The 12,152-nt window shown below is 45.3% G+C and overlaps 1 protein-coding gene across 1 annotated transcript in view; it reads left to right on the top strand.

Annotated features, from left to right (window-relative positions):
- The window catches only part of ZFAND3 (zinc finger AN1-type containing 3), a 118,478-nt gene that overhangs the window by 34,843 nt on the left and 71,483 nt on the right, over positions 1-12,152 (top strand). The window contains exon 2 of the mRNA XM_040430776.1: positions 11,463-11,503. Within this exon, the coding sequence (XP_040286710.1) occupies positions 11,463-11,503 (41 nt within the window). The remainder of the gene's footprint in view (positions 1-11,462; positions 11,504-12,152) is intronic.

Below are 12,152 nucleotides of genomic sequence, written 5' to 3'. Positions count from 1 at the left end.
CTGCCTCCTATGTACAAGAATTTAACTACTATAATACTGCTCCTATGTACAAGAATATTACTACTATAATACTGCTCCTATGTACAAAAATATAACTACTATAATACTACTCCTATGTACAAGAATATATCTACTATAATACTGCTCCTATGTACAAGAATATAACTACTATAATACTGCCTCTATGTACAAGAATATAACTACTATAATACTGCTCCTATGTACAAGAATATAACTGCTATAATACTGCTCCTATGTACAAGAATATAACTACTATAATACTGCCTCCTATGTACAAGAATATAACTACTATAATACCGCTCCTATGTACAAGAATATAACTACTACAATACCGCTCCTATGTACAAGAATATAACTACTATAATACTGCTCCTATGTACAAGACTATAACTACTATAATACTGCTCCTATGTACAGGAATATAACTACTATAATACTGCTCCTATGTACAAGAATATAACTACTATAATACTGCCTCCTATGCACAAGAATATAACTACTTTAATACTGCTCCTATGTACAAGAATATAACTACTATAATACTGCTCCTATGTACAAGACTATAACTACTATAATACTGCCTCATATGTACAAGAATATAACTACTATAATACTGCCTCCTATGTACAAGAATATAACTACTATAATACTGCCTCCTACGTACAAGAATATAACTACTATAATACTGCTCCTATGTACAAGAATATAACTACTATAATACTGCCTCCTATGCACAAGAATATAACTACTATAATACTGCTCCTATGTACAAGAATATAACTACTATAATACTGCTCCTATGTACAAGAATATAACTACTATAATACTGTTCCTATGTACAAGAATATAACTACTATAATACTGCTCCTATATACAAGAATATAACTATTATAATACTTCCCTCTATGTACAAGAATATAACTACTATAATACTGCTCCTATGTACAAGAATATAACTACTATAATACTGCCTCCTATGTACAGGAATATAACCACTATAATAATGCTCCTATGTACAAGAATATAACTACTATAATACTGCTCCTATGTACAGGAATATAACTACTATAATACTGCTCCTATGTACAAGAATATAACTACTATAATACTACCTCCTATGTACAAGAATATAACTACTATAATACTGCCTCCTATGTACAAGAATATAACTACTATAATACTGCTCCTATGTACAAGAATATAACTACTATAATACTGCTCCTATGTACAATAATATAACTACTATAATACTGCTCCTATGTACAGGAATATAACTACTATAATACTGCTCCTATGTACAAGAATATAACTACCATAATACTGCCTCCTATGTACAAGAATATAACTACTATAATACTGCTCCTATGTACAGGAATATAACTACTATAATACTGCCTCCCAGGGCTGAGGAGGTTTGCTTAGATCTGACTGCTCCCTGTCTATTGAATACAGTCGGTGTCCTTCTAATGCTGGTGTCTTTTACATTTGACTTTGTGGGTCTCCCGCACTTTATTGCGCCGTTCAGCCATGCAGAGAATCTAATTTATGTACTTTCCATTTTCTGCAGCTGATTTTCAGTACCCGGAGTGATAAAGTCCCTGAGAATAATTCAGAGTCCTTTATTTTTAGAGACATTACCGCTGACGATTTATCAGGTGACCTTTCTGTTTCTCTGATCTCATCAAATAATTTTTATACGTTGGGATGATAGAAATTCCTTTCCTGATTCTTACACCGTGTTCAGAGCCAAGTAGTTTTGTTCCCGTGTTTTACGACCCCTCCTAGACGCAACGACCACCCCACTGCGTCCAAGAGGGAAAACCTCCGATCACTGCAAGGTTCAGAGAGAAAAACCGTAAACAGAAGCAGAAACTGCTCAAGAATCGGCAGGAATCAGAGTACAAATACAAGTGACTTTTTTTGTTTTGTTTTTTATTGGAGACAGTATTATAGTAGTTATATTCTTGTACATAGGAGCAGTATTATAGTAGTTATATTCTTGTATATAGGAGCAGTATAATAGTAGTTATATTCTTGTACATAGGAGCAGTATAATAGTAGTTATATTCTTGTACATAGGAGCAGTATTATAGTAGTTATATTCTTGTACATAGGAGCAGTATAATAGTAGTTATATTCTTGTACATAGGAGCAGTATTATAGTAGTTATATTCTTGTACATAGGAGGCAGTATCATAGTAGTTATATTCTTGTACATAGGAGCAATATTATAGTAGTTATATTCTTGTACATAGAGGGAAGTATTATAGTAGTTATATTCTTGTACATAGGAGCAGTATTATAGTAGTTATATTCTTGTACGTAGGAGCAGTATTATAGTAGTTATATTCTTGTACATAGGAGCAGTATTATAGTAGTTATATTCTTGTACATAGGAGGCAGTATTATAGTAGATATATTCTTGTACATAGGAGCAGTATTATAGTAGTTATATTCTTGTACATAGTAGCAGTATTATAGTAGTTATATTCTTGTACATAGGAGGCAGTATTATAGTAGTTATATTCTTGTACATAGGAGCAGTATTATAGTAGTTATATTCTTGTACATAGGAGCAGTATTATAGTAGTTATATTCTTGTACATAGAGGGAAGTATTATAGTAGTTATATTCTTGTACATTGGAGCAGTATTATAGTAGTTATATTCTTGTACATAGGAGCAGTATTATAGTAGTTATATTCTTGTACATAGGAGCAGTATTATAGTAGTTATATTCCTGTACATAGGAGCAGTATTATAGTAGTTATATTCTTGTACATAGGAGCAGTATTATAGTAGTTATATTCTTGTACATAGGAGCAGTATTACAGTAGTTATATTCTTGTACATAGGTGGCAGTATTATAGTAGTTATATTCCTGTACATAGGAGGCAGTATTATAGTAGTTATATTCTTGTACACAGGAGGCAGTATTATAGTAGTTATATTCTTGTACATAGGAGCAGTATTATAGTAGTTATATTCTTGTACATAGGAGGCAGTATTATAGTAGTTATATTCTTGTACATAGGAGCAGTATTATAGTAGTTATATTCTTGTACATAGGAGCAGTATTATAGTAGTTATATTCTTGTACATAGGAGCAGTATTATAGTAGTTATATTCCTGTACATAGGAGCAGTATTATAGTAGTTATATTCCTGTACATAGGAGCAGTATTATAGTAGTTATATTCTTGTACACAGGAGGCAGTATTATAGTCGTTATATTCTTGTACATAGAGGGAAGTATTATAATAGATGTTTTCTTGTACAGAGCGGCAGGTTTATAATATTTTCATCATATTTATCTGTACATAGAGGGCAGTATTACTTTATTAGTTAGAAGCTTTTGTTTTGCACGATTCTTTTAGTAGTGTTTTGTGCAGGTTTATGATATATTCTCGGCTATTCTCATGTTCTTTGATCTGACCACATATTAGAATTGACTTTTGAAGTCTCTTTTGGAAACGTCCGCTCTGAGAGATTTCCTTCTATTGACTGCAGCAGCTCTTGGCCTCATTCACTCCGCGGAGTCCGCAGCCTTTCCACACAAACATATCGACAGGATCTTTTGTGAGCAGCTGAATGAGCGCAGACCCCGGCCCGTGGTCCAGCAGAGCCGGCCCGTCCCTCCCTAAAGCTGCCGGCTTTTGTTCGGTAAAGGTTACTAGTTCTCTGTATTTTGCCCAGTCTGAGTGTAAATGGGGGGAAGCCTCTCGGGCTCTTCAGTGAAGAATGCCTGAAGGCGGATGAACAATATGGTGGCATTTGAAGCATCTCTTTCTATACTTAGAATACGTGACATTGATCTCCTCATAAATCGGAGGGATTGCTGTGTAAAGTGAGAGATAAAGGCCCCACATCCCTAAATACAGCGGCATATGTCGCCTGCTGTTAAAGGGACATGCACGTGCAGAGGTTGATCCTACATCTTTTCTTACAGTCATTATTTTTGGGGACTCTCGTTGTCCTCGCCTATAGATCTGATTCTTTATCTGCCTTCATATTGACTCTGCATTGTAGTATATCTGTATGTTTGATGAACGAACGGGGTGCATAGAAATTGATGGACTTGGAGCTTGCTGCCCTCTGCATCATAGATGGGTTACAGGTGAGGATGAAATGGGGGCGCCGTCCCTTTAACTGCTGTGTCCTGAGGTCAGAAGAAGGTACAGTGCTCTCCTCCTTATTCATAAGTCCTCTAAGGGACACCTTAAAGATTTTCAGTCGTCCAGTTTAGGTTCTGAGTCTCGCCGTCCTTGGTTTACCTAGCGTCTGCGTTTCGGCCGGTAACGTATCGCCCTACAGGGGCCCATCCAGCATCCAGAGACTTCGTATGCTTTGTAATTAGGTTCTTTTATAGACTCGTATAAATCAGGAGCTTGTAATCAGCGAGAAGCTATGACAGAACGTGAAGTAAATATGGCTGTGCGGATACCAAACCACTCCGCTCTTAAAGGGGAAGTTCTACCTCCTGCCGCTGCTGTCAAGGTCTTGTCTCTAAACCCCTCTGTATAGTTATATTGTACAGAATGCGGAACAGTGCAGCTACCCTATGTAATGCATATGTACTCATTATCCGCCACCCGCCCTGCTGAATGCATATTGGGAGATGCAGTGTGAACAAGACGTCTACCACTATGTAAACCAGTAGAGACAGCTCTGTGGTGGGTGGGGGACACACAGACCTCACATCCAGCATGTATTACTGGGGGACACACAGGCCTCACATCCAGCATGTATTACTGGGGGGGACACAGACCTAACATCCAGCATGTATTACTGGAGGACACAGACCTCACATCCAGCATGTATTACTGGGGGACACACAGGCCTCACATCCAGCATGTATTACTGGGGGACACACAGGCCTCACATCCAGCATGTATTACTGGGGGGGACACAGACCTAACATCCAGCATGTATTACTGGGGGGGACACACAGGCCTCACATCCAGCATGTTTTACTGGGGGACACACAGACCTCACATCCAGCATGTATTACTGGGGGGGGGGGGGGCACAGACCTCACATCCAGCAGGTATTACTGGGGGGGGACACAGACCTCACATCCAGCATGTATTACCGGGGGGGACACGGACCTCACATCCAGCATGTATTACTGGGGGGGAGACAGACCTCACATCCAGCATGTATTACTGGGGGACACGCAGACCTCACATCCAGCATGTATTACTGGGGGACACACAGACCTCACATCCAGCATGTATTACTGTGGGGACACAGGCCTCACATCCAGCATGTATTACTGGGGGGACACACAGACCTCACATCCAGCATGTATTACTGGGAGGACACACAGATCTCACATCCAGCATGTATTACTGGAGGACACACAGACCTCACATCCAGCATGTATTACTGGGGGACACACAGACCTCACATCCAGCATGTATTACTGGGGGACACACAGACCTCACATCCAGCATGTATTACTGGGGGGGGGGGCACATACCTCACATCCAGCATGTATTACTGGGGGACACACAGACCTCACATCCAGCATGTATTACTGGGGGACGGCACAGACCTCACATCCAGCATGTATTACTGGGGGGGGGCACAGACCTCACATCCAGCATGTATTACTGGGGGGGGGGGCACAGACCTCACATCCAGCATGTATTACTGGGGGGGGGCACAGACCTCACATCCAGCATGTATTACTGGGGGGGGGCACAGACCTCACATCCAGCATGTATTACTGGGGGACACACAGATCTCACATCCAGCATGTATTACTGGGGGACACACAGACCTCACATCCAGCATTTATTACTGGGGGGACACACAGACCTCACATCCAGCATTTATTACTGGGGGGACACACAGGCCTCACATCCAGCATGTATTACTGGGGGCACACAGGCCTCACATCCAGCATGTATTACTGGGAGGACACACAGGCCTCACATCCAGCATGTATTACTGGGAGGACACACAGGCCTCACATCCAGCATGTATTACTGGGGGACACACAGACCTCACATCCGGCATGTATTACTGGGGGACACACAGACCTCACATCCAGCATGTATTACTGGGGGGGACACAGACCTCACATCCAGCATGTATTACTGGGGGAACACAGACCTCACATCCAGCATGTATTACTGGGGGACACACAGTCCTCACATCCAGCATGTATTACTGGGGGGGTGACACAGACCTCACATCCAGCATGTATTACTGGGGGACACACAGACCTCACATCCAGCATGTATTACTGGGAGGACACACAGACCTCACATCCAGCATGTATTACTGGGGGGACACAGACCTCACATCCAGCATGTATTACTGGGGGGACACACAGACCTCACATCCAGCATGTATTACTGGAGGACACACAGACCTCACATCCAGCATGTATTACTGGAGGACACACAGACCTCACATCCAGCATGTATTACTGGGGGGACACAGACCTCACATCCAGCATGTATTACTGGGGGACACACAGACCTCACATCCAGCATGTATTACTGGGGGACACACAGACCTCACATCCGGCATGTATTACTGGGGGACACACAGACCTCACATCCAGCATGTATTACTGGGGGACGGCACAGACCTCACATCCAGCATGTATTACTGGGGGGGGGGCACAGACCTCACATCCAGCATGTATTACTGGGGGGGGGGGCACAGACCTCACATCCAGCATGTATTACTGGGGGGGGGCACAGACCTCACATCCAGCATGTATTACTGGGGGACACACAGATCTCACATCCAGCATGTATTACTGGGGGACACACAGGCCTCACATCCAGCATGTATTACTGGGGGCACACAGGCCTCACATCCAGCATGTATTACTGGGAGGACACACAGGCCTCACATCCAGCATGTATTACTGGGAGGACACACAGGCCTCACATCCAGCATGTATTACTGGGGGACACACAGACCTCACATCCAGCATGTATTACTGGGGGGACACACAGACCTCACATCCAGCATGTATTACTGGAGGACACACAGACCTCACATCCAGCATGTATTACTGGAGGACACACAGACCTCACATCCAGCATGTATTACTGGAGGACGCACAGACCTCACATCCAGCATGTATTACTGGAGGACGCACAGACCTCACATCCAGCATGTATTACTGGGGGGACACACAGACCTCACATCCAGCATGTATTACTGGGGGGGGACACAGACCTCACATCCAGCATGTATTACTGGAGGACACACAGACCTCACATCCAGCATGTATTACTGGAGGACACACAGACCTCACATCCAGCATGTATTACTGGGGGGACACAGACCTCACATCCAGCATGTATTACTGGAGGACACACAGACCTCACATCCAGCATGTATTACTGGAGGACACACAGACCTCACATCCAGCATGTATTACTGGGGGGAGACAGACCTCACATCCAGCATGTATTACTGGGGGACACACAGACCTCACATCCAGCATGTATTACTGGGGGGGAGACAGACCTCACATCCAGCATGTATTACTGGGGGACACACAGACATCCAGCATGTATTACTGGGGGGACACAGACCTCACATCCAGCATGTATTATTGGGGGACACAGACCTCACATCCAGCATGTATTACTGGGGGGGAGACAGACCTCACATCCAGCATGTATTACTGGGGGGGGGCACAGACCTCACATCCAGCATGTATTACTGGGGGGGGGCACAGACCTCACATCCAGCATGTATTACTGGGGGGGAGACAGACCTCACATCCAGCATGTATTACTGGGGGACACACAGACATCCAGCATGTATTACTGGGGGGACACAGACCTCACATCCAGCATGTATTATTGGGGGACACAGACCTCACATCCAGCATGTATTACTGGGGGGAGGGGATGTGAAGCGGCTCAATACGGAGAGCACTTAATGGTGAAGCTCCACCTTCTGGGCACTTGCAGGAGCAGAATTTGGTAGAATAAAATGTTCTATTCACACTACTCCTGATGAGAAAAGCTCCCAGATGCTCTCCCCAGCACCTGCCTAGTATAGTTTCCATGGTGAAAACTGCTGACAGCCCTTTTAATTCAGAAGTTGAAAACACTGCAAATTTGGTGTTCTCAAGGGGTTAATAAAGTGGTCCGTGTCCGGCTCTCTCCTCTTTGTCCTTCCTATGGAGCCCGGACGCCACTCGACTCCCATTGAGGAAATATAAAATTCTCCAGCAAAATTATAATAACGCAGCTGGATGTTTTGTAATCAGCGCTCAGGATATGCAAATGTCGCCGAGAGCGGTCGCCGAGCGCTGCCTGGAATATTAAGCTGCTGATTCGTGATGTGAAGGTCCCCCTTGGCCCTTCCTAATGCTCCGTCCTGTTATTATAGGCTGGGGGGGGCGCGGGGGGGGGGGGGACCTTGTAGTCAGGTCAGTTCCTGAGACGGTTCAGGCTGCCTGCACACGTTGCGCTGCGCGCAGGAAAAACCGCAGAGTAGAACACTACAAGCAAAGTGAATGAGATCAGACAAATCTCATGTACGATCCTTTTTTTCAGGAAATTGCTTTATAATGACAACGCTTCCAATTACTTGATGGAACTTTTCCCATTGCACTAGTTATACCTTAACCGGAGTACCCCTTTAAGCAGTAATTTCTCCCTAGTCCTTTTCCGATCTTGGAGGGGGATTCCCTTTCTCCACCGTTGACCCAGGAATCTGTCGGCGGGCACGGGGTGGTGCCCATGATGGGACTTTTACGGATTTAGTTTTTTTATGCAATTCTTTAATATTTATGTAGGTTCCAGGACTAGGTGCTATAAAGTATAATTAAAGGGGTTGTCCACCAGCAGAAAACCATGGCTGCTTTCTTCCAAAATCAGCGTCAACCCTGCCGAGGAGTTCGTCATCGAAGTGACTGGAACTGAGCTGCCGAGGTGCGGCGCTGTGTTCGAGAGAAAGCAGCCATGTTTTTCTAATTCTGGACAACCCCTTTAAGTGTCTTTGCTCCTTTTACTTTTCTGCCATCTTTGTTGTCGTGGCGGTTGTCAAACTACAACTTCTGTGTGTCAGGCCATGCTGGGAGTTGTAGTTTCACAATAGCTGCAGTTTGCAGGGTCAGATCCTACGTTGTAATGGATATAATTGAGGAGTTGCGCCATTTATTACCGTGTTCCCGGCGATCGTTCGGCGGCGCAGTTCTCGTCCGTGCTCTATCCACCGGTGGGTTGCTGTAATTTGCTGCCTCTAAAGCCGCCGCCGCTAATATAAGAAGATGGAAGTGCTGTTAATAACAAATCCTTCCCTCCGAACAATTACATCCAAACTTTTCGCCTTCTCGTGGCGCGGCCCTGGGAACGCATAATCCTTCCGCTTTATTGTTTTCTGTTTCGTCTTATTGTTCTGTGTGCTTGTGACTGCCCACAAGAAAGGCTCTTTGTTCTGGGCAGGAGGAGGATTAATCCTTCCGTCAGCGCTCCGCCGCCGCGCAGTACGTGTGTTCTGTACATCCGAAATATCACCGAATCCACATATTAGTACCGACGAGAGGGGGGGGGGGGGGAAGCGAGCGCAATTCACTGTGCTGGTCCAGAAAAGTTCTGCAATTAATGTGTTTTCATTTTGATTCCTTTATCATTTTCAAGATCTCTGCTTACTGTCAGTGAATGCAAGAGCTATAAACCTTATAAATCTGACAAACGAGGTTTTGTTGCAGTGTATTCGGTCAGCAGCCCTGCACTGATACACTGTAACGCTCAGGAGAGAGGTGTGCTGTTACTGGTTGCCTGTGGGAGCCGGACTAGGTCGCAGGGGGTTTAAGGATCTAAGGACCCTCCACAGTCGAGCAGGACATGTTCACCATCTACGGGGAGAAGTGCCACCCGTTCCTTCACTGCTCCAGTGTGGGGGCTTTACTACTGTCCGGCTGCCGCTTGGCATTGAGAAACGTTAGTCATTTATCGCATACATTTATCAGATTTCCTTTTGTATAAGACCCCCACCGCTGAGACCCCCCACCGATCACAGGATCTGCTGCCATGTTTGACCGCCGCTCCATTCAAACTGCTTACCACGTGGGCTCAGGACTCCTCTTCGAGTGTCCGTGGGGGGCCCTTATAGGTGAGATGCTATCTGACCTCCGGGACCCCCATGACAAAATGAAGGGGGCCCCATGCTCCTGTGAATGCCAGCAGCTCCTCCGTGCTGGGAAATAGTCCTGGTGCCCGATGGGAATGTGCCAGCAGAGGGTCCCCGGGGTCGGCATGCCTGGGGGTTACTTTTTTAGGGTAAGGCTGCACTTGGGGTTGTGGCATAAACCAGCGCCTTTTTCACCAATATTATATCAGAAATGATAGAAAATTCTGTGACTTATTTTCTATTTGTTAAACGTAACATTCGATACTTTGTATCATTTTTGCAGCGACGTTATTTGGGGTTGGTCCTGAGAGGTGCACGTCGTATTTTTTATTCGGGTGATGTATTCGGGTTGGCACGATGATGAATCTGGCTGCTCAGCCCCTCCGCCCGGGCGAACGCTCTAAATATTTATGGTGATGTTGTGTATGCGGCGGCGCGGTGCCAGGGACGGAGCGGCGGCGGCAGAGAGCAGCCATTTGGCTCAGTGTGAGGCTTGTTCAGAGAGATTTGAGAAATGAAGCTTTTTATGTTATTATTTTTTTATTTCGCTGTTTGTTTAAAGCGCCGTCACGAAAGCCTCGTCTGCAGCGGTCGCGGGCCCGTAGTGATAATCAGAAGCGGCGGGGAGCAGAGCGCGCTCTTCGCTTATTTAGCGTCTCTCCTCGCACGCCGTGTAATTGAAGCGCAGGGAGGTTTATATGAAACAGCGGTTTCCCCCAAATGTATTTTCGTTAATTTCATGTTTGCAGTAAGCGGAGATTCGACTGCTGAGTGCGGTCGTCGTTTACGGAGGAGGATGATCCTTAAAGGGTCGTGTGGGCTCAGCGCAGGGGACGCCATATTGTCGGATTAAAGGGGCAGCATCGAGACAAGCGCAAAATCTCTTCTCTGGTGACCTGACCCCATGGGCGGAATTACTGCTGTAGGATTGGCAGAAATCACTGAGGCCTGAGGCGCCTTATGCCTCACTGACCTCACTATGGCTTCCCTTACTGAGCCGAGAATAATGGCGGCGACTAGAGGAACCTTGTATGGCTCTGCTATTTTTCCATGGCCGCCCTTCATATCTGATCACGTGACTTGCGAGTCGTCGCTGCAAACTGCGCCAGCGGGTATAGGTTGGAAATCAAAAATGTGGTTGAGTTTTGGTTATTGTGAAGGCATTCATCTGATACTCTGGTCCCTTCCAGAGCTGCATTCATACTTCTGTTGGCTCTCAGGCATCTGTACGGATCATGACTAGGATGCGGTGTGTGATGATGTGAAGGTCAGCCCCGTCCTCGCAGACTTATAACTTTCTTCTGTCTCCTTTCTCTTCCAGGTCCAGTGAGACGATGAATCTGTGCTCGAAATGTTTTGCGGGTGAGTACCTGTGCGCCCCAATACCTACTGTACCCCCAGTGTGCCCGCTGTGTCTTGTATGCTGTGCCAGGCCAGGAAAGCACAACATAAGCTAGTTAGGGAGAGGTGCACCACTTAAAGGGGTCCCTGAGATGATATAATGTATAGTAATAGGGGCAGTGACTGGGGGCGTCCTCTGCTTCAACCCATGAATGGTGCAGCTTCATATGAGACCTCGACAGGATTGATTTGGTCACATGTACTCGGTATATATGTGATACAACCATGGGGGGCCTTGTATATACACCCAGAAGCCATAACATTAAGACTGGTATTCTGTATCTCTACCTGACCGCTGACCTGTCCCGTGGTATCTGGCAGCAGATCCTGTAGGTTGGTCCCATAGATGACGATTGGGAATTTGGAGTCATCACGTTCATCTTTTTGTCATGTTCCTCATTCGTGAACAGTTTGTGCAGGGCACTGCCAGCAGGGGGCGCTGCTACCATGAAGGGGGGGGTACTTGTCTGGTTAGGTAGGTGGTACGTGGCACATCTACATGGTGCCAGAACACAAGGTTTCAAGCAGAACATTGCCCAGAGCATCACTCTGCCTCCGCCATCTAGTCTTCTTCCCATGGTAAGTGACGCACACACCCGGCTGGCCACGT

The sequence above is a fragment of the Bufo bufo genome, chromosome 4 (assembly GCF_905171765.1).
Source record: "Bufo bufo chromosome 4, aBufBuf1.1, whole genome shotgun sequence".
Lineage (NCBI taxonomy): Eukaryota > Metazoa > Chordata > Amphibia > Anura > Bufonidae > Bufo > Bufo bufo.
The sequence above is the reverse complement of the archived record's forward strand: the minus strand, read 5'-3'. Positions and strand labels throughout refer to the sequence as shown.